The sequence below is a fragment of the Acomys minous genome (assembly GCF_964271855.1).
Source record: "Acomys minous genome assembly, chromosome: 11".
Taxonomy (NCBI): domain Eukaryota; kingdom Metazoa; phylum Chordata; class Mammalia; order Rodentia; family Muridae; genus Acomys; species Acomys minous.
The window spans coordinates 91880060-91904680 of record NC_140492.1 but is presented as its reverse complement, the minus strand read 5'-3'; the positions used below and the strand labels follow the sequence as shown (position 1 = coordinate 91904680).

The window sequence follows — 24621 nt, the reverse complement described above, 5'->3', positions numbered from 1 at the left end:
GTAACACTGTTGCTCATCACTGTTCATGTCCAAAGGAAAAGAAAGCAGTCCTTCCGATAACGTATTTTATTCTCATCTCATTGGACTAGGGACACACTCATTTGTGAATGTGGCCAGTGGAACAGATTACTAGGGGACAGAGGATGGGGTCTGCTATCGGGATCCACCGGTCTTTGTCAGGAAGGCTCAATGCTCAGGGCTAAGTTAGGAGGAGAGAAGGTGCTTATGGGTAACTTTTTCTTACAACTCTTAACAGCCTATCTTCATACCTATGTTTATAAGCAGATCTTGATGCCTCTGTCATTTCTTCTGTGCATCCTATCTGACTTCAGCTTTTCAATGTTTATCAGCATTAAGCGGTACACTGAGATCACAGCTAACACTAAGTAACTAAGTAAGCAAGAGTAATGTAATTAGGGAAAGTTACAGTTCAAGTGTAAAGACATGATTTTGCTAAAGAGTGTTCCATGGGATAAATCTAGAATGAATATCACTGTATTTTTACCCATTGGGCTAAATTAAGTATGAGACAAGGGACCTCGTATTGGTCATACTGTATCTTCAGTCGCTATAAAGACAAGCTTTTCCACTGTGACATTTGGCAATCACAATTCCATGCTATGCTCACAACCAGAATGATGATGACATTGAGCAATTTATATGATTAATTTATTCACTAAATAATTCCCAACACTCAATAGGATTACAGGAACAGAAGAATCCAAGACTAAGTAACTTTTTCCTAACGTATCAACAAAAATAGCAGAAACTGAAGGAAGAAGAAAAAAAAATCAATGCTACAAGAGCAACCATGAATAGATAGATGTAAAGTTAACATAAAAATACAGAGCCTTCAGGGAGGGAATTATAGGACTATCATAATCAACATTACAGAAATACCCACTAAATTGCCACTCATCCTCAAGTTAATTTAAACCTTGTGAGTTATTAAATATAGACACTAAAATAATTAGAAATGAAGTAATAATGGTTCGGACAAGGCAGTACGGTGAATGGAGAGAAACAGCTGGCAGGAGAGACTTGTTTCAGTTCCTGCTGCTTTTCAAAGGAAGACAGTTCAGTTGGCACAGAACGAACGGCTGGTTAAACGGTTGCTGGGACGCGTGCTTAAGGATTGCAAAGTGGGACTTTATCCTTAGGTAAATAAAGCCCCCCAGGAAATGTGGGAAAAGGAGGAGAGAATGTAACTTAAAAATCATAGGTAAGGGGAAGGCTTATAAACTTGTATAATTGTTATGGCCCCTATTACCTAAGATTTAACAATAATGGCAATGGTTAAACTCCTGACGCTACTAAAAAGAAAATGAAAGAAAACAAAACCAAAATCTAGGTATTTGGTACATTCACAAAATATCATAGCCAAAAATAAGGTGTAAAGGACACAGCGGGGAGATTGCCTTCCGTATGTGGCAAAATTTGGCATTAAATATAAAAGAATCCTCATGGTCACATGTGGGCTCAATTTTCTTAACAATTATATTTTATTATGAACTTATTAAACAAGCCTACCTCCCTTATAGCCCAAGAAGTTTAAAACAGAAAATTAAATGACAAAAGCGGTAGAGACAGCATGCCCTCACACACTGCTGTTACTGATAATTCACGTGTTACCTTATAACACGGCTTTAACTACTGCCTCTGCTCCCAGAAGCTCTCTACAAGGATGCACTCTATGGTATGTTCAAATGTTTATCTATGTATGCCATTAATGTATAAATAAAATTATAAATTAAAGAGTGTGAATATTCCATAAAAGGAAACGGGCTAAATAGATAGAACATGACATCATCACAGGAAACACAAGGACTTTAGGTTAAGCAAGGAAACGAGTGAAAAAGCATTGTTCATATGATCTCATAGTTTAGATAACAATGACAAAAGCTTAGACATGCACACACACACACACACACACACACACACACACACACACACACACACTTAATAGGTTCATTAATTGCTGCCTTGAAACAGTAGGAATAAATATGATCATGTCTCAGCTTACTACCTAAAATTATTTTCAAAAAGAAAACAGACATATTATATTAGCAATTAGCAATATGGACTGCTCTGATTTATATTGATATTTACTCAGGTTTTACTTAAGGTACCATAAGCAACAAAGAGAAATCTTGATGGTGCACCTTCTCCAGGATGCTTCTGAGGACACTGCTTACTTGTGGGATATATTCCAGAGAAGTCACACAAAAATTTCTCTTAGGGCTAACTGCCAGAAACTCCTTTAAGTTATCTTTGAGAATTCATATTTTTCTTTTAATGGATCAGGAAAACCACTTTTTAAATACCTATTTACAGTTTTCCTTATATGTTTTGGACACATAAAACTTCATCAAACTGGAGTTACTGGGTACGGCTTGTGTATCTGCACCTCTGGCTGTGTGGAGTCTGTGTTCCATTTGACTTTTACCTCCCTTTTCTTGGCATTTCATTGACATATTTTACAAATCATCTCAAATCCTTTTGAGGTAGGATGAAAAGTCCTCTCTGTTTTAGCAGCCTGTAAGTGAGCAGTGCATATGTGCATGCAGTTTCTCCTTAAAGAGACTGTTACTACTTCCTAAAATGACTTATTTCAGAGAAACTACTTGAAAATAAAGGAAACTGTGAAATTGTTAATCTGAAAACAAACCAAAGAGACTTTAGTCATTATTGACTTAAATCATGAAGAAAATACATTTTATAATCTCTGTATTAAACAAGATTCTAGGAGGCCTGGATAAGATCTGTCTGAACACTCTACAGTGTTTAGTGAGACCCTGTAAGGTAGGGACCTAAGTCTAAACAGCGACATCCCATGAAAACAAGCTCATGGTAGGTGATGGAAGCACTGAGGATAAGCTACCCTCCCCTGCCCTGTTAGCCCAAGTCACTCTGGTGGAAGATCTGCTATGACAACAGAACCTTTTCTTTGTGCCTCAATGTTCCAGGCACAAGATAGGGAGCAAATCTTCCTGTAAGCATCTGCTCTCTTAAGGACACAATTTCCTCTTTTCATCTTTGATTGTTCTGCCCCCAGGACAGAAGGAGTAACCGTTGAGAGCCTTGGGCCTCAACCTCACTTCTCTACTGGGTAGTGCCAGTCAGTCATGAGACATGCAGTGCTTTTTATGCAGCAGTCTCCTTGCACTGGGCAGATCAGAAGGTTGTGCCTTGGCTTTCTCTCCACTGTTTGATTAGAGAGATTTGCAAGCCTTCGTGCAGCTGGCTGGGTTGGGGTATCCAAGTTCACCGCTTCACCCAGATGGGTGGTGGGTCCATTGATTTCTTTTAGGAAATAAAACTGCTGTTTAAGCTCTTCAATTTCACTACTAATAAAGCACATGCCTTGATCTCCAATTTGACTCTATTGGTCTGAGGATGAAACAGTGAGAAAGGCCCTCCTCCCCCAACATCTAGCACCCAGTGCTCGCTGCCCTTTCTTTCTCTCATGTGCATTAGGCTGCATCTCTTCATCAACATGGGTGAAAAGCCATCTTCACACAAGTAGATAAACAGATCCTCATTCCTACCTTACTCTCACTCGCTTAAAAAGAGAGAGCCTAGGCCACATTAGGAATGACCAGAACAGATGCCTCAGATCCACTGACTGTGGCTGCATGCATCTCTGGAGGGCTATGAACATGGCACAACACAATTCATAATTAACAACATCACAGTGTCAAAGATGGGGCTTGGAGATTTGAGAGTTGGGGTAACTGTCCTCAGATATGAGGGCCACAGGATAAGTGGCAACAGAAAGCAGATAGTGGGGTAAGAAGTCAACAGTGTTGCTTCAGATACAATTTCCTTCACCTCAAGGGTGTCTGTAGAGAGTGAATGACAGCTGAATAGGACGCTTAAAATATCCAAGTGCAGAGTTAGGAGTCCACAGATGTACTCTCATTTGTGGTTCTGGGATATTTCAATTAGCTGGGCAAGCACTGTTTTATAAACTAGAGTGCCAATCACATGGTGGATCGTTTTCATTGACTTCACAATAATTTATAGGATACCTTTGGGGTCAAAACCAAGAGATAATTAGAAAACATTAGGTGACTGTGATAATGTGAGAGAGTCATTACCTGTCTGGAGAAAGACTCTAGAAATAATTGTCCGGCACAGCGGGCAGGGAGTGCTTGCGGGGTTGTCTTTGGCCAGAGTCCGTAGGCAGGGCTCGCAGAAGATGTGGTGACAAGGGTGGCACATGTAGGGGTTGAAGTACACATCCAGGCATACTGCACAGATGTAGCTGTCCTTTTCCTCTGCGTATTCATGCTCGTCATCCGTGCTCATCTCATTACTCAGAGTCTGCAGAACACAAGGAAAGCAGTTTCCTTCGATTAGTATAAGACTGGGTTCCCCCGAGAGAGGGTGGCTTTGTATTTTGTTAAAATTAAAATATTTATGAGGTGTGTATAGAATCTGTTTCTGTAACGTGTTCCAAGTGATAGAAACGTGATCTGTTAAAGTGAGACGAAACAGAAAACATATGAAAAAAAACCCAGAAACTTCAATTATTCTCTAATATTTCAACATAAAAATAAATGCTAAACCATAGTTAAGCATACTAAGTGTATCTGTGATTCCAGCTGGCACTAGTTAACTGTTACACCTGTGGCACCGGGATTACAAATCTCCCCCATGCCCCATCCAAAATGGTGACTGTCATCGGTTATAGAACGTTATCGTGACCTCTTCTCATGACGTCCATCAGACTCTTCCCTCTCACACTGTACCTGGAGCATCTTGTGTTCTATACCTTACATCTTCCTGGGCCTCAGTCACAAGAAAGTATCAAAGCTAAGTGCATGTCGGAGGCAGAGTTGGTAAAGCAATGTGCGATGATTGCAGGGTTAGCTTTGCGGCTACGAAATATGAGGAACCTCTTCTCTTCCCACAGGTAACATATGGGAGAGGCAGCACGAAGTGTGGCCGAGAGTTACCCAACCTGTGGAGCTGTGGGGATTAAACCAGGAGACCCACTGCAAACACTTAGCTCGGACGTATTTAACAGATCTTAACCATGACCCCCCCTCTTCCTCGTGTGCTTCGTCTTGTCTTCTCTCACCTCAGACTCTAGTTTCTATTGGTTGCCTTGGGGAAAGTTTTCTCAAGCTAGGAGACATCTGGAGAAAAGTAGTCAAAGTTTACTTCTCTTCTCAGGGGCACAGGATTGGTGAGTCATATTTGAATGGACCTTGGGTTTATTATAAGTAGATATAGATAGATAGATAGATAGATAGATAGATAGATAGATAGATAGATAGATATGGAAAAAAAGAAGCTTCAGATACAAACAAAGAGACACCAACAACCAAGCCCTCTATTGTGCTTTGATGTTCACCTCTTGGGAGCATCTACTGAACCCTAACTCCCCGGTGCAGTGCATGAAGAGGTGAGGCACAGGTGATGAAGTCATCGGGCAGAGCTCCCGTGAATAGGATTAGTGACCTGTGTAGGGCCCTCTCTGGAGCTGGAGTTATAGGCACTATAAGCCCAACTCAAGTGGGTCCGGGGAACTGTCCTGTAAGTGTTCTTAATCACTGAGCCACCTCTCCAGCTGCGCCAAGTGTTCATTTCTAAATATGGTTCAGTCAAATCTCTTTAAGATATAGCTGTTTCAGAAACACTACGAGTTTCACATTTCAAACCAAATTAACTCAATAAGTAGTGGGCATTGTGAAATGAAGGATGCGTATGCAGCGTATTTGGAGTTTGGTGTTGAGACTTATCTCAGGATGGTTGGTAAAAGGCTGGAACTATCTTTTATTGTCCAGAAGTGGTAGGTGGTGGTGGTGATGAAGGTAAGGAGAACTATGTGAGGCGTTTCCTAGCCTTGGAGTCAGAACTAGCAGCTTTTAATAATGATTGGTGCTTAGTTTGGACTGTATTACCTATTGCCTGGTTATGCCTTTTTAGTGGAATCAAGATAATACACGATCTCTTCTTATATAGAGATATTTGTGTGTGTGTGTGTGTATGTGTGTGTGTGTGTGTGTGTGTGTGTGTGTATGTTTGTCATTATTAGTTTAAATTTACCTCATTTCCCAAAATGTCTCCTTTTTTAGTGCTTGTTAGACTTCAAACACTTTCCTTATATTAAACAATAACCTCCTTGGGCTGGTGAGATGCTTCAGCTGATGAGATGCTTGACTGGTAAAGGTACCAAGCATAAAAACTTGAGTTTGATTGCCAAGGCCTACATGGTAGAAAGAGAGAACCAACTCCTACAAGCTGTCCTCCGATCTGCATATGCACTTGCACACCCAAAATAGATATAAGTGTAACAAACAAGCAAACAGCATTAGTCACGTTGGTTTTTGCAGTTTCCGTGGCTACAAACAGTTCAGGTCCTGGCATTAACATCATGCCTTTCCTTAGTGAGCCTACCTTCTCACTGTGATATACTAATCAGTGCAGTACTTTTTTTAAAAAAAATGTATACACTATTTTACCTGCATGTACTCCTGCACACCAGAAGAGGGCACCAGATCTCCTTATAGATGGTCATGACCCATCATGTGATTGCCAGGAATCGAACTCAGGCCCTTTGGAAGAGCAGCCAGCTCTGAACCTCTGAGCCATCTCTCCAGCCCCCACAATACTTTTTTTCCCTCTCAAATAACTTTTAGGTGTTATTTTTTTTACATTAATATCTTATTTTGATATGTGTGTGTTTGCCACAGGCCTGGTAACAACTTGGAAAGTTGGTTGTCTCCTCCCCACCATGCAGAGCCTGGCTCTAAAATTCTTATTGTCAGGAGTGGCAGCAGGGCCCTTTACCTGTTGGAAATGTCACTAGCCCTCATTTTAAGGTTTTCAAATCAAGTAATGAACATGTTATGATTTTGTGAATAAATATGATGACCCACAGAAAGTAGATGATGACTTTTATGCAACCACTCCTAATAAATGTATCTGGGGACTTAGCTGAGCCCTGGCCAATTCACATAACTACAGCACTTTATATTACAGTTGATAGAAGCATGGCACGGCCAGGTGGGTGAGATTTCTCTGTGTCCATTCACAGGCTTTTAACCCTACCGAGCAATTGCATCTGTCTACTCACTGACATCAAGCTTGGCTGTATACTTACTTTGTCCCCAGAAAAAGGAGCAAAGCTAAGGAAAACCACATCTCAACAGTTTCTGCAAAGAGCCATTTTTATAATTCTGCGAGGTTGCCAAGAGTGGCTGCTCCACCATTCTAGATATAAGGACTGAAAAGTCACTAAAACACTGCAGAGGATAACAAGCAACTTAAAGAAGAATTCTGCTGTGGGTAGGCCACCAGGCCACTAGGATTTAGGAGCAGTATTGCACTGGTGGGTGACTAACAGAAAGCAGGGTCAGGGACAGAAATACCTACATAACACAGTCTACAATCAGAGGACCTGTATAATACACTCTAAAATAGGAATACAGGTTAACTCCTGACAACACCCAGCCTACCTCAAAGAAGATAATGAGCATCAATGAACCTCCTTGTGGAGATGGCTTTAAATGTGGCAAACAAGCCACTGGGAAAAATGTCCTTGTTTCTACTACACACAGAATTCTGCTAAAAATGGGCAAGCTTGGATGCAGGCAGAGTTGATGATCAAACTCTGCCAAGACAGGGTAAGCAAGTCCTCAACAGTTCCTGCCTCACAAATATGTCTGTCAGATATATTGGGCCAGAAGGCTGAAGATGATGCTCCAACATTATAGAGTTTTGAGTGGCTGTTCAGGCAGCATACCATCTCTGTCAGCCTCTTATTTTGGAAGCTGCTAACCTGCACTTCATGTCTACTCAGGTAATCAATTTTATTCCTTCTCAAATCTCTGATAATGCTGAAGACCAGATAGTTTAGTCTTACAATTAAGCGCAGTTGCTTAGGGGTTAAGATGTTTTTAGGTCTCGATAGATGTTTTATGTTGATAATGACGAGATATGATAGATATGGATTTGCATTCAGAATTTTAGATACACCAAGATAGTAAAGATGTTTTCTTCAAGGCCGCCAAATACAAACAGCCAAAACACTTTGAATGTAACATTTATATACTTCCTGATTGTTTCATGGTTCTTCTTGCTGTAGGTAGTTTATTGTATATGTGTGTACTAATATAAATGTATATGTAAGAAATAAAAAATTTAATTAAAAATAAAATAAGAGTGCCTATATAACAGTCTAAGATAGGAGTACCTATGTAATACAGTCTAAAATAGTAGTACCTATATAACACAGTCTAAAACAGGAGTACCTATATAATACAGCCTAACATAGGAGGGCCTATATAGCACAGTCTAAAATAGGAATGCCTATATAACACAGTCGACACTACTGCATATTGACTTATGAATAAGCTGCTATTGGGTACTAGAAAAGTGACAACTCGTGTTATGTACTGGCATGCATCTGGGAGGAACTGTCACCTCTGATAGACTGGGAGCCAGAGAGTGAGCAAAGCAAGCTTAGGAAAAAGAACTCACTAACAAAAATAAATAAATAAAAAATAAAATAAAAATAAAATGAACTCACTAACATGACTTGGTTGTTGCTCGTCTCATGTGACATGATAAGTCCAGGAAAATGATGATATCACTTTGAACATCATGAAAGGAGGAAGAGAAGTGTTTGAAAATTCTAGAATAGCACTGAAAGACACACCTGTTTCTCATGCTCAATCGATAAAGCACTTTTAAATGTTTAAGAAGTAAGACCAACTAGGAGCCAAATAGCAAATGGGGTTTCCAACTGTCCCACCCTTTATTGCAGGATCCCAGTGGGTAAACAGTGCCACGTTTCTAGATTAAATGCAAAGACCCCTGTAAATTCTTTTAGAAAAGCCAGTGAAAGACAAACATCTGTGTTTTCTTGTATTAGTCTGCTAAGCTTCCAGTGTCTGTGACTATGTTTAAAGTGATGGACATATATCAAAAATAACTTAATATATGTCTACTGACACATGTGACAACTGAAATAAAACAGATAAAAAGCGAAGGTTAGATAGAATGTGGCAAAGATTCCTTCTGGCATGTGCCAAGATTACTAGAAACTTGAAAGAGCCTTTGGGTCCTGATCTACTACAGCAAATAAATATTTCTTGATGTAGAACATTACTTGCGGCATGTAGTGTTTATAGTTCATAGTTTTACAGGAAGAGATTTGGTATGCTGAAACTCTTCTTTCACTAAAAGAAACAAAGTAGCAGGTATATACTGACATTTTGAAATGAGTGATGGTGGAAGCCGCTTAAGATGAGCAAGAGTGGGACAGAAATGCTTTCATAGTCAGAGACCTGTGCCAGCAGCATGGTAAGAGAAACAAAACACATAGTACTTCTCAGCTTGGCTCTTTGGGGGAGGTAAAATGAGTCTCTGATTTGTAGGGCTGTGTGTGACTCAGAGAAAGCCCCAGGCTGCTGACAACCTGTACTATGGAAGTTTCTCAATCTGGATAGGCTTGTAGCCCACTAAGGTAAGATAACCTGAAATCTTCATAGTAGCCTCGCTTTGAGAAAGAATACCATGCCATGTAACCCAGAAACTTCCTTGAATAAAGAAGATTTCATGTATTACAATGCTCTCTGAAGAACATAGAACTCTCTAGGAGCAGATCCCAAAGACATAACAGCTTGAAACATCTATTAAATACTTAAAATAACCATCATAACTAGGCTCAGTGACATCAAAGAGATTACAGAAGGCTATATGGTCAAAAATGTGTATGGTAGCACAAATTTGCTTGTTAGCACTCACATCAGGCAGCTTATAACCTCTTGTAATTACAGCTCCAGGGGATCCAACATTCTCTTCTGGACGGACTGGGTCTCTCTCTCTCTCCCTCTCTCTCTCTCTCTCTCTCTCTCTCTCTCTCTCTCTCTCTCTCTCTCACACACACACACACACACACACACACACACACACACACACACAGACATAACTAAAAAGAAAAATAAATCTTTAGGAAAAAAGGAATGTGAGAGCCAAGTGCAAGAAATGAGCAATGATTAAGTTGTGGATTTCAAAGAGTTGAGAATAGAGTGGTTGTACTGGGGATTTAAGATATTTTGAAAACAAACTCAGGAGGAGATAATTTTCACTTTAGGAAATGAAGGTAACATTGGTTTTATAAGGAAATTTTTTTATTTTCCTTAGAGCCTTAGATAATCATATCTCTTGAGTTCCCATTTTTATTGAGTTGAAGTACCCCATTTCTTATAAAGATCAATCAATAAGTAAAAGGCCTACTTAATGAATTCTAGGCAGGTAAGAGGTCTCACTGGGATTCCACTAGAAGAAAACTCTACTCAGTTCCACTTCCAACAAAAACCTAACAGTCGACTCCTCTGAAGCCACCTTGTATTACATGCTATGCACAAAGAGTAAATGTGTCTGCTGGTCTTGTCACTTTTCTTCTAACTCTTAGGAGCTCCTTCCCTGCCTTATTCTTTACCCATATTTCTTTGCAGGAGAAAAACATGGATATATCAACCAATGTGATTTTTGTTGTTGTTGTTGTCATTATTACTGTTTAGGCAAGGAAAGCCCAAACAGTGCCATCTTCAGAATACAGAGAAAGCAAGGCCTTAGAACTCTTGCGTGCTTAGGTGAATAAGAAGCAACAGAAGATAGTACTGATTGATCAATGAGTAGACAGAAGGGTTGTTTAGCCAGCACAAGGAAGCAACTGAACTAAACTGGGAGGCAGAATGCTCAATAGACATCAGTCAGGCCAACTGTTCATCTCTCCTACCAACATCTTTGAAAAGCACTAGATATTTTAAAACACAGATGCTAAGAGTACTGGCTGTTCTTCCAGTGGACCTGAGTTCGATTCCTAGCAACCATATGATGGCTCATAACCATCTATAATGAGATCTGGTGCCCTCTTCTGGTGGGCAGGCAGAACATAGTACACATCATAAATAAATAAATCTTTTTTTTTTAAAAAGGAATGTGACCCTACATCTGACTGAGGGCTAATATAGAAAGTATATAAAGAATTCAAGAAATTAAACACCACAAACCAAATAATCCAATTTAAAAAAAAATGAGGCACAGAACTAAACAGAGAATCCTCAACAGAGGGATATCAAATGGCCGAGAAATGCTCAACATCCCTAGTCATCAGGGAAACGCAAATCAAAACAATTCTGAGATTTCATCTTATACCTATCAGAATGGCTAAGATAAAAAAAAAAACTCAAGTGACAGCACACGCTGGTGAGAATGTGGAGAAAAGGGAACACTTCTCCATTGCTGGTTGGAGTGCAAACTTGTACAACAACTTTGGAAATCCATCTGGCACTTTCTCAGAAATTTGGGAATAGTTCTATCTTAAGGCCCAGCCATAACACTCCTGGGAATATACCCAAAAGATGCTCCACCACACAACAAGGACATTTGTTCAACTATGTTCATAGTAGCTCTATTCATAATAGCCAGAATCTGGAAACAACCTAGAATGTCCCTCAGTCGAAGAATGGATAAAGAAACTGTGGTACATTTACACTAGGGACTACTACTCAGCCATTGAAAACAAGGAACTCTTGAAATTTTCAGACAAATGGATGGAACTAGAAACGATAATCCTGAGTGATGGAACTCAGACCCAGAAAGACACCCATGAAATATACTCATTTACAAGCATTTATTTGCCAAATCATATGGGATAACCACACTACAACACACAGACCTAAAGAAACTAAACAACAAAGAAGACTCTAGAAGAAGGCTTAGTTCTCATTCAAAAGGACAAACACAGTAGACACTGGAAGCAGCTGAAGGGAAGAAACAGGAAGGGAGCCAACCATAGAGGTCCTCTGAAAGACTCCACCCAGCAGGAGATCCTAGCAGATGCTGAGATACACAGCCAAACTCCGGGGTGGAGCACAGGGAGTCTTATAGAAGAGCTGGGGAATAGAGGGACCTGGATGGGTCGGGAGCTGCACAGGAAGATCAAGGGAGCCAACAAATCAGGGTGAAGAAGGTGCTGCAGAGACTGATGCACCAACCAAGGACCATGCACGGTGAGGACCAAGACTTAGACCCTCTGCTCAGATGTAGTAGACAGGCAGCATGGTCTCCCTGTGGGTCCCACAAAATGGGGAGTAATGATTATTTCTGACATGGACTCTGGCCCCTACACATTGATCACTTCCCCCTGGTGGGGCTACCTTGCCAGGTCACAGAGGAAGAGGATACAGGCAGTCCAGATGAGACTTCATAGGCTGAGGTCAGATGTAAGGGGAGGAGTGCTCTTATTTCTGAGGACTAGGGGAGGGAGGGAGAGGGCATGAGGGAGGGAGTGTGGAATGGGGAGGCAATGAGGGAGGGGGCTACAATTGGGATGTGTAGTGAACAAATTAAAAGTAAAAAATTTTGGAAAAAGGAAATGTGATCAAACAAAATTAGTTGATTAAACAAATATGTTTTATACATTATTATACATTATTTGTATATCTTGCATAGAAGATAATATTTAATTAAAATTATAAAAATCACACTTCTTAAATACCCATCTCTATAGACTATGCTTAAAAGTCAGAATAAATTATTTTCATTATATTACTTAACCTCTTCACAGAAACTACTGCATTTTTTTAATAAGACTGACACAGCATTCACACTATGTCATAGAACGGCTTTAGATATTAAGCTTATCAGAAAATAGCAATGATTAAGAAAACAGCATATGGAAGTTACTTTAAATATACATCTTTCAGAATCCTTTAAAGGTATGATTCTTAAATGTAAATTTTTTACAAATGTCATTGTTGTGTCATAAAATTTATATTCCTGTCTCAGAATATGACTTCAAATTTGCATAAATACATATTCCAAATTTGATGGTTTGGGAGTTCTAACATATGCTAACTCCCATAGCAGCCATAAAAACTTACATATTTTAAGAAACAACTAGAAAAGTCTTTTATATCACCCCCAAACTCCTACTTTTGACTAATATGGAGAACAGAATCAATGCTGAAAGGCTCACTTCAGGGCTGGCTGAATGAAAATACCAGGTAACAGGCTAATACTCTCTCTCTCCTCTCTCTCTCTCTCTCTCTCTCTCTCTCTCTCTCTCTCTCCTCCCCCCCCACACGTATGCACGCACGCACGCACACACGCACACACAGACCCGTGCGTGTACACACACACATGCAGGCATGCACACACACAGGCACGCACACACTGTACATATAATTCAAAGCTCTCACTTCTGTGCACAGCACTTTGGTGTCATGAACGAGGCTCAAGGGCCCCGATGGCTTCGATAACGAGGATCCAGCATGGCGCACCCGCTCCACTCTACATTGTGAGTGTGGGCATAAATCAACACTTCTAACTTGGAACCCTTGGACTGAAAAAGAAATGTAAGCTTAAAATAAGCCCTTCATTAGTCAAAGCTGTAATATCACAACAGAGAGAAACCTAAGTCTGCCTGGTGGTCTTGTGCCCACAGGTCAAAGCACCTTACACTCGCCCAGAAGCCACTCTACTAAAGATGTGCTCACACTAGAGCTTTACAGAGTACAGAGTACGCCAGAAAAGACAGTGGAAGTGCCACAGGTATTAGCAGATGTATACCTGGAGGAATGCTTTCCTTTCCTTTTCTTGAGGGTCTCCTGGAGCCTTGAGTGTGATGTAGGACTTCTGAGCCTCCTGTGGCTACCTTCCAAGTTCTGTGATTATAACCTTTGCCCACCACACCCACCAAGAATTTACTTTTGGACAATTACAGTAACTGAAGGGTATAGAAGAATTTTTAAATGGCTATTTATTGAATTCTCTCTTTAAAAAATTGACAAGAATATACTCATTTAATTAGACTAAGTAAAAAAGGCCCGAAGAAAGAAGCTTTGAAATAAGATGTCTAAATGGAGGTGGGTTTGTTTGTTTGTTTTTTGTTTTTTGCTTTGTTTTGTTTTTTGAGACAAGGTTTCTCTGTGTAGCCTTGGCTGGACTGGGACTAGCTCTGTATACCTAGCTAGTCTTAACCTTATAGAAATCTGCCTGTTCTGCCTCGCAAGTGCTGGGATTAAAGGTGTGGGCCACCACTGCCCAACTTAAATGGGGATTTTATACATGAAAGTTTAAAAGAGAAATGACTGATATAGTAGAAAATACCACTAAGGAAAACAATGGGGAGCAGCCATCTTGTGTGATTCCCAGAATTGTTTCACTGACTTTTACTCCTGCTGCACTTCATTTCCGGCTGCTCTTAGACTCAGCAGGCATTTTCTACTCTTCACCACCTTGGCCTGCATTAACACTGTGTTAGTAACCCTTCTAGACATTTCCAAGCACAGCAGGATGCTCCCTGCCTCCCAGCTCACTCCTCATCATGTGAGACTCCCTAGAGCTTTCGCTGAAGCTGCTCCCTCACCCTCCCTCTGTCAGCATGCCCACGCCCTCCCTCCCCGCCCCCCCTCCCTGCAAACAGTGGACTCTCAGCTCCTCCTAAGAGCTACATTCAGATGATCTCTAAGGACAGGGCGGGAACTCAGCCTGACTCCGCCTCCTCTCTTCTGTTACTGGGTGGGGCCATCCATCAAAGCCTTGTACTTTCCAGACACCTGCTCACCCCTGAGCTGCATGCCCGTTCCATGGCGACGCTCTCTGAGTGCCACAACCATGGAGCTTAGCGTCCGCTGCATAATTTCTTTATGATGCCTTAAAGTCATCTTTATCTAATGTGCCCCGTTCTGAGTGCCCAGGCTTTTATTCACAACCGATCCACTCCGACTGTCTTTAACTTGTTTAACCTATCCAAACTTACAAGCTGGTGCTCTTGGTGTCCCCTCAATGTAGCGACCATTTTGTCAGTGAATCTTATTAATTTCAGTCCCCAAATGTCTCTTAAATCCATCCTCATCTTTCTGTCCTCTCTTTCTCCTCCCTTACCTGCTTCATTACTTGTTAACTGGTCTTCACACATTTCTCACATTGTTGAATTTTTTTTTTTTTGCACACTTTGGCAAAAGTCCTCTGTTCAAAGAGCTCCCAATCATGCCACGCTATACTTCAAAACTTCTAAGGCCTCCTATAGCTCAGGGCCACAAGGGCCAGCATGTGTGCGGTGCTCCCTTCAGTCTGCTCCTCCCTCCCCACCGTTCTCTGACCCCTGAACGCCATTTTAACACTTGCTTCAGGATACAGACATGTGGTCTGTTTGTCTGGAGTCTTTTTCCCCCATGTCTCTTGTGATATATAACTCTTAATCACTTAGTAAATCAAAGAAAAAGAGACATTTTTTTAAAAGAAGGCCTTTCATGACTCCTAGGCCTAAAATAAGCCCTCCAGCTCCACACTCTTATAAAAAATGTGCACCTCTTCTGCACAGCGCTGCCTTCACTTGAATTTCATGTTTGTGCATAAAAGCTTGACTAATATGTGCCACTCACACTGGCCTTGAAGCATCACTCCTAATTGATATCATGTTAGGTAGTGCTTGCTCAATGATGAATTAATTACAATAATATACACATATACATATTATTTAATGATAACCCTCAATTACACAAGATTTTATATACATGCACAATCACCAATGTTGGCAAATTAAACTTTCAAAATTCCATATATATATATATATATATATATTACATATCTTTGCAATCTGACACTTTAAAAAAAAAAACATGGTCTCTCTACAGAGCCCTGGATGTCCAGGAACTCACTGTGTAGACCAGGCTCACCTCAAACTGATAGAGATCCTACCCACTTCTGCCTCCTGAATGCTGAGATTAAAGGTGCTCATCATCATGTCCAGCAATCTGACTTTCTTAATTAAAAGAGCAGTGCATTGAAAAAATAGGAACAGAGTGTAAACCTGGGGTGTACATGTGTGGGGATATATATATATGTGTGTGTGTGTGTGTGTGTGTGTGTGTGTGTGTGTGTGTGTGTGTGTATGAGTGTGAAGGCCAGAGATCAACCACAAGTGCTGGTCCTCAGGACCTGTCCACATTAGTTTTCCAGACCCAGGCTCTCACTGGGACCTGGGATCCACTGATTCAAGTAGACTTCGTGGACAGCAAGCCCCAGGGATCCACCTGTCTCCTCCTTACTGCTGGGATTACCAGGGCCCCAGTGGATCTGGCATCTAATGCTGGTTTAAGGGCTGAACTCAGGTTCTCGCGCTTGTACAGCAAGCTCTACTGACTGTGCTGTCTTTGCAGTCTTTCTTCATGATCTTTACACAAAATTATCCAACATCACAGTCAGGGTTCCCACCAAAGAGCAGTTTTTGTTGTAATTTGTAATTACTGATTTGCCTAATTACTCTTGATTCCAACCAGGAAAAGTGACCAATAATCATATACAATGCAACTAAATACATGAAATGTACAATGAAATATCTAAGTTTTTACACTTTTATGTTTATTTACACATGTATTTATTTATTTGGTGCCTGTATATATGTGGGCACATACAGAGTTGGTTCTCTACTTCCACCATGTGGGTCCGAGGGATAAATTTAGATTATCAGGCTTGGTGCTAGCCCATATCTGATTCGTGGAAATTAAGTATTCTATGGTTCAATCCTGTCTTCATCTCTTTTAACTCCAGTATGAACCAAAGCAGTATAGTTGCCTTTAAAGAGGTTCACAGGTTGGGTTTTTTTGTTTTTTGTTTGTTTGTTTGTTTGTTTGTTTTTTTAAAGATGTTTTGAGACAGAGGTTCACTACTTAATCAGGCTGGTCTTGAACTCACAATATAGCCCAAAATATACTTTCAAATACATTGTGATCCTCCTGCCTCAGATTCATGGGGGTTGGGTTGTGCACATGTAGGTATAATCTGGTATCTTGGTGGAAAAAGTAAACAAAAACGCATAAGTTATTTTGTGGTCATAACTTACTAGCATCTTTAGTTTCATCAAAATTACCTAAAGTTTACCCCCACATGCATTTGTAGTATGAAAAAAGGGATTCTGAAATTATATGCTTTCCTCAGGAAATAAAAACCTAATCTGGAGAAGAAAATAAACAAACAAACAAACCACCAAGACATTAGGCGTAAGAAATAGAAATAAACACTTTCAATATTTAAAAGTGTATTGTTTCAGAAAGGCAAAACTGAGTACCAAGTTCTGCCACTTGATGGGTCGGTGTTAGACAAATGAGTCAGTCTCTGAGTCCGTTTACTCACCAGCGCAGTTAGAATTACAGCAATCTACCTGCTGTTGTCCTGTCAGCTGGCCTGCTGCCTGCAGAACCTGATGGTGAGTTACAAGAACAAGCTCTTTAGGAGCCCATGTCGCTGAGGAGAACGCTTCGCAGTGCTCACTGTAGCCCTAGGTGCATGAGGAAGGAACCCACTGTTCTTCACCTGAGTGCCCCTTCCCTCCCTGCCTTTTACTGCCTGTCTGAAGGGATGAGGACAAAGACCAAGCGTGATTTTACATGTGAAGTCCAGCACTGTGGAAGCTCTTCATTTGATTTCATCCTGTCTGGCACAGGAGTGGTCATCAACAACATCACTCCTATCTGAAAGTGTTACAGACGCAGACAGGGAAAGCTCAGTGGTTTATTTTCATTTACTCTAAAGAGATTTGACTTCCCTGTGTCTTGCTGTGAAACATGTAAATTCTTTCATATCGCAGTAAGAGTGAGCTGTTTTTTGTTTTGTGGTACACTGAGAAGTGAGGAGAGAGGACGGAGCTCTTAGCAACAACTGTACCAGACTTTATCTCACCCGTGGATTTTAGCCAGGCAATAAATGACTGTGCTTCCGGTAGCAATGCCTGCAATAAATGAAAAGTGTGGCCGCCTCTGTGTTCCAAATTGAATTTTTATACGGTTGGGCATTACTCCAAATATACGCCAATACCTGTGGCATTTCATAGGAAAATTAGCCTAACTGAAAAATAGATGTTGAGATTTGATAATAAAGTCAGGAATGAAGTAGGGGCCAATCACAGTTTCTAAAACAGTGGTTTACAACTTGTGGGTCATGATCTCTTTGGGGGGCTCAAATGGCCCTTTCATAGGGGTCACACATCAGATATGTACATTAGGATTTATAACAGTAGCAAAATTGCAGTTATGAAGAAGCAATGAAAATAATTTTATGGTTGGGGTCACCACCACATGAGGAGCTGTGTTAAAGGGTTGGTTGCAGCATCAGGAGGGCTGAGAACCACTGCTCCCAAGGCTCATGGAATCCATCCTGTGCTGCACAGACTAGCACAACAGTGCTTATTTGAAGCACAGTTCATCTCAGACAAACAGACTGGGAACCTCAGTGAGTGATTCTGGAAACTACTTACACTTTCATTACAGAGGAAACAAACCTTTCTCAGGTTTTTACCTTGAGCACACAAGAACAAGCCATGAAGAGACACAGGAGGCACAGCAAAGCTGCCACATGTGGGCTGCAGCGGGCATGACAGCCCATCACAGGAAATCTTAGGGAGAATAAAAGCATCACATATTTCTTCTTTACAATTAGGACAGAAAAAAATGTGATCATTTTAAGTGGGGGATATATAAATTAAGACAGCATAAAAAGAGTATAGACACACATATTTTTAAAAAGCAGAGTAGAGAAGGATGCAGCAAATTTGCCATTAAATGGGCTCTCTGAAACCACTCATCAGAGGAAGGGACAGGCCAGCAGGAAGGGACACAGAACACAAGACAGGAATGAACGGTATGGACAAGACCAGACATGGCAAGTGCTGCCGACAGGTGTGTATCACAGGCACAGCTGTTACAGCAAGGACCAAGGGTTTTTGTGTGAGGGGGAGAGAGAGAGAGAGAGAGAGAGAGAGAGAGAGAGAGAGAGAGAGAGAGAGAGAGAGAGAGAGAGACAGAGAGAGAGAGAGAGAGACAGAGAGAGAGAGACAGAGAGAGACAGAGAGGGGGGTGGGAAAGAGAGAGAGAGAGACAGAGAGAGACAGAGAGAGAGACACAGAGACAGAGAGAGACAGAGAGAAAGACAGACAGACAGAGAGAGAGAGAGAGAGAGAGAGAGAGAGAGAGAGAGAATTGGCTGTTCCCTCATAAGAGAACTGTGACGCTGTGCTATGTATGGATCAGTTTATGAAAGGAACATCATCAAGGGAGGATGTTTAAGGAAGGAGCTGGCAGCTCTGCAAGCGCCTGACAGACGTGAAGAGGAATGAGAAGCCGACCACCTTCCCGAAGGCTCCTCCTGTTCTGCTGTCCAAACACAAGATGACAGGAGCTGGACAAAGATTTTGGCTGCAGAATTGCAGAAAAATGAGCAACAGCTACAGTAAATTTTGCTTTGGATACAAACACATTTGTTCTTTCTGTAATTCAAACAGTTTCTTCCTGTGTGTGTGTGTGTGTGTGTGTGTGTGTGTGTGTGTGTGTGTGTATGTGTGTGTGTGAAACATACATGAGTGCAGGCATGTGACCTCATAAAGGACCACGAAGAGTTTTGGGACGTTGTGTGTCTTCCTCTACTCCTTTGCATCTTACAGTTTTTAGACTGGGTGTCGCCGTGAAGCTGGAGCTCCCTTTTTTAGGTAGGCGACTGGCTGGCCAGCTTGGAGATGCGCCTGTCTCAGCCTCCCCAGTGCTGGGGCTCCTGGCCTGGGCAACATTGCCGGCTTTTGGTCTCGGGTCCTCTTGTTCGCACAGAAGTCCTCTTACTCAGTGAGCCATGTCTCTGGCCCTCACCCAGCCAGTCTCTACAGGGGAACCTGCTACACCTGTGGTGTGGTCTTCTCCATGTGCAGGAGGTAAAGATTCACTTAGATGGCAGGATCAGAAATGTCAACATCGAAATGTCAGTTCAGGATACACACAGAGGCTTGTGTTCCCTCCTCCTGCTCCCACACACGCTTTCTCTATATAAGATGTTTGGAAAGCTTTCATAGAAAAGGAGTTGCCTCAAATTGAAACACCACAGGTATTAAAACAGGGGATAAAGGCTTGAATGAAAGATTTTGTTGCTTCTTAAGTTTTAATCTGGCTGGATGAAGATGCAGTGTGAATACTAGTACTGTGGTTTGGTTTCAACATATAAATAATACACAGATCCTTTGATTTTTTTGTGTGTGTAGGAAAAATACAGCATAGGGTAGGAACTAAAATCGGGAACAGCTGAAATAACTCCAGTCATTAGTAACGGCATTGCTTGATGTTTACCCTCGTCACCTAAAAGATTCAATGCAGAAAACTGATAGTGGAAATAAACATATAGTGAAAAAAATAGTTATTTAAAATTTAACTAAAACAGTAAATTTTTCTTTGAAAGTTTCACTAGACAGCATATCTTATATCTGTATGTAGTTCAAGAAAATCAGGTGGTGAGAATTTTACAATGGACACATATTATGAGTGAGGAGCAACCTTTTGGAGTCACATGTCTCTTGCTGTTAGTACCCTGTAATGGGCTGTCTATGCTTATTTGCTTAGTAACAATTAATCCATCTGATCATATAGTATCATAACTATAAAAAAAAAGGAGCTTGTGCACTATAATTGTGCTACTTATAGCAACCCTGGAGCCAGTCTGAGGTTAAAATAAGAACTCAGTGTTGCCTTTAAATCTGTTCTGCTAGGAATCATTTTCCTGGTACCTACCCAGGATCCTCCAGCACTATTTTCTGTGTGACACTGACACTTTATAACAGTGACCTCTGACCATTTTGTTCACTGCCAAATTATGTGAACAACAGAAGAAGAGACAGTTATATTTCACAGCCCATCAAGTTGTGAGAGATGAATACAATTAAAGCTAACAAGCCTACTACATAGAGGAATGAACAGCAGAAAGAGGTCTGCAACATCATGCAGGAAGTGAAGAGACTCTATTCCAAAACCACAGCACATACAAATCTGAGTGACCAAAAATAAGTTTAACTAATCCCAGAACCTAATCTGTGTACATAAAGTACAGAAATAAAAGGAAACCATGTGTTAACTGTACCCGTGTGTATGATGCAACCTCAAATAAAGTATGAAAGATATGTGATGAGGAACGCTCCAGTTCGTGGGCTGGGTAGTGGGATAATAAAAGTTTTTCAAATGCGTTATAATTTAAAGTGAGTAAAAATTCCTATAAAAAAAGTGTCAATTGATGGTGATGTTTTATCGTAAACTAGGATTATGAAAATTCCAATTTGTACAGCTGAATAAAATTATTTTACATTTTTTAAAATGTTAGTTTTATTTGTTATCTTTGTGAAGCCATTTTGTCAATTCCCTTTTCACTTCATGGCAGCTATCCAAAAGTTAAGGGGATAAATGAGGCAACATCTGTAGTTAAAGTGTTTATTACTTGTCAGTTACCTTTTAGTACATATTACCCTTGCCTGGTGAACTGGAAGCAGCAAACGTGCACATCTCTTCCTAACTTTTTAAGTGATGAATTTACATTAGCAGTTTGAAATCAGGCTTTGTGAGAGTATTTACACCATGGGTATTGGCAAATCTAGGAATTAGGAGAAGATGTTGCCCTTGGAGAGATGTTTTTATTGTACTATATTTGCATAGAGATAATTTACAATGCACAACAAATTCTAACAAATTGAACACCAGAATTTCCTCTATTAAGATGAAGGAAAAAGAACCTCATTAACATGTTGACACTCTCTCTCATGTTCCTTGCCAGGAAACTGACTCTCAGGCAGATGATTTATTTAGCATCCCAGAGATAGAAGTCTCAGAGCCAGCACTTATGTCCAAGTCTATCAAATATAATGTGTTTTAAACACTGCTTCATGTCCATTACATATACATCCTAGTCTTAAATTGGTTGGGACCCCAGAGAATGAAGTATTTGAAGAATCAGCTTCTACACACACATATATATGGCTCTAGGAGTTTTCCAGTGGGTAGAGGTATCCCATAGACCAGAAACAGACTTACAGAAAGCCTAGAAAGTGGTAGAGCAGCAATAAGAAGCACCTGCCTCACACAGAAGTGTTGTGAGACTCTGCCTAAGGGTCTTAATTCCCAATACAAACCACTTGATGCCAAAATGGGTTTTCTACATAAGAGCTATAAAATAAATGAAAATCCTCTATGACTCTACACATCATTTTGTTTCTGAAAATTAGTGTAGCCTACATGTAGCTCTGCTTAAACAATATGAGGTAATTTTAACTGAAGTGTTTTTATTGCTGCTATTGTTTTTGAGACATGGTTTCCCTCTAATGGCTTAGGCTGGCCTTAGCCTCACTAGGTAGCCCCGGCTGGCCTTGAACTTGTGACAATCTTCCTGCCCAGCCTTCCAAGTGCTTGGATGATAAACATTAATTAAGGTTTTTTATTTTGTTTTTGTTTTTTGTGTGTGTGATTACAAAAGCTGTTTCCAGTAAACCATAGGTTTTATATTCACATTAATTGGTTATTTAGACTGGGACATAGTAGCAGGAAAAAGATAAATGTCTACATATCCTATAGAAGGTTCAAATGAAAGAGGATGGATGCTAATATATGCATAGTCAGTTTTGGAGTGTGATAATAACAACATAAAATGAGTGGGAGCTGTGAGTTACCCAACACAGAGCCAGGGTATGGTACCACTGGCTGACTGACGGCTTTGCCATTCTAATTACCCCTGACTTTTTACTTATTTTTATACATAATAAAAGAGGTTAATAACAACATAGCTTTGTTTTCTGGTCAACAAGTCTTATAAATTGTTTTATCTTACTGTGCTATCTTAAGTAGTACTAAAAAACACCAACATTAAAATGGAATCAGTTGGGCAAAATCTAATACCAATAAGTCACTTGGGTCCTACTAACTGACATCCAACAGGACTATCACAGTTCATTGTATATGACGTACCTTTTAGGACCACACAGAGAAGGCATTTCTTTCTGAGGTCTGCAGTTATCAGTGGTTGTGCTTGTCTACAGCAATGATAATGCCACTTTAGGGGTTCCATAAAGCAAACAAGTCAACAGTCATTTTGTGTGTGTGTGCTGTTCTCGAAAAAGATGAGAATCCAACTTAGGGTCCATCTCCAGTAAGGGAAACAGCACAGTACACATGATACCGGTATGCAACAGCCAGATTCTATTCCCACGATCTTCCTTTCACCGTAAATAGTTAGAGCTACTGGTCTAAGTTTCCTAGGCTCCGATTTTTGTTACATCACTATTAGATAAGTGATCCTGGATAAATGACTTCACTGTTTATGTTTCCTTGTCTATAACATAAGAAAAAAAAATAACTGTATCTTCCTCATGGTACTGCACTGCCTCAGGTGGGGATGACTGCCGTGAGAAATGTTGTTTGCTTCTTGCCTTTACAAGTCACCTTTCACTCAACCTCTCACCAAGTTAACAATGTGGTTTGAAATCATTTATAAATATGCCCTACATTTGCTTACATACTGTGTGTTCATCCTGTTTGGAATTGACTTTCAAGAAAAACAATGTAATCAATCTTACTACGCTTTGGGGTCATCAGTATATCATTTTCCCCATTTCTATTTCATGACCCATTCATGTCCTTGATTCATAACAATGTATTTATGCACAAGATGTGGTTAAAAACCATTTTTCTGGAAGCAGCGAGGCACTGAAATCAGTGCTCCCTGACAAAATCTGTTGAGAGCAACACGTGGGCGTAGAGTGATAATATCTGAGTGTAGCTTTTTGTGCTATTCTGAGTCAACAGGGCCAAAAAACAATTTCCTCCCTTGTGAGACTCCTGCAAAAGACTAAGACAAAAATCCCCTCTCTTCTTTCCAATACTTTCTGTGCTGTTCAATAAATAGAGACGACTGCTTTATTCAGAAGGAGAGATCAGAGCTCTTCAGAATGAACAAGGACTGCTCTTGGGTAAATACCACCAGGCATCAATTTCTGCCAGTTTATTTTATGTGACACCACCATAAACACTTGTTAAAATATTTCTTTAAAGCATATTTCTAGGATAAAAGAGCAAGAACGTATTTTAAAGATGGCTTTTTAAATTTTACTTGCAGGAAAACGTATATGCCCGTGTGTTCACATGTTCACATATATGCCACATGTGTTCAAGCGCCCAAGAGGGCAAGGATGTGCTGGATCTTCTGGAGCTACAGTTACAAGCAGTTGTGAGCTGCTCAGTGTGGATGCCAGCAACAAATTGTGGGTCTTTTGGAAAAGTTACAACTCCCCTGAATCACTGAACTATGTTTCCAGGCCCATGAGAACATATTTACTACCATGAATGACTTAAAATTTCTTCTCCTTAATAATGTTGTATAGAACAAATTTTCTAGAACTTTCATGTCTGAAACGGAATGGCTGACAAACTGAAGGTCCAGCCAGACAACAGTCACATCGCAGCCTGCACCAACGAGCCTAAGAATTCCTGTAATGCCTGGCCTCTGATGATCACGGATTGATTAATGACAAATATTCCTGTCCCCCAGACCAAAAGCCAGGCAGATGTGCACCCCTAACCAATCACCCAGAATGCCTCCTTTCCATCAGGAGCCCTCCTAGAGATTTCTGGGCCAACAGCCTCTGGTCAAGGTGCATGCAGCCTTCGCCTGCCTTTGAGCATCTGCCAAACACGGTGGCGGGCTGATTCCTCAGCTACAAAAGCCAAATAAACAGCCTTTGTTCTCATTTGGATGGTCTTCATTTCCAAATGGCAACCATCTATAAAAGGCTCAAGGGAAACC

The 24621-nt window shown here is 40.6% G+C and overlaps 1 protein-coding gene across 7 annotated transcripts in view; it reads right to left on the bottom strand.

The window, feature by feature from the left end:
- Positions 1 to 24621, bottom strand: part of RNF180 (ring finger protein 180) — a 164389-nt gene that overhangs the window by 48853 nt on the left and 90915 nt on the right. For all 7 annotated transcript variants that reach the window (XM_084801316.1, XM_084801315.1, XM_084801313.1 and 4 more), the window contains one exon: positions 4101 to 4326. In XM_084801316.1, coding sequence (XP_084657442.1) covers positions 4101 to 4326 — 226 coding nt within the window. The remainder of the gene's footprint in view (positions 1 to 4100; positions 4327 to 24621) is intronic.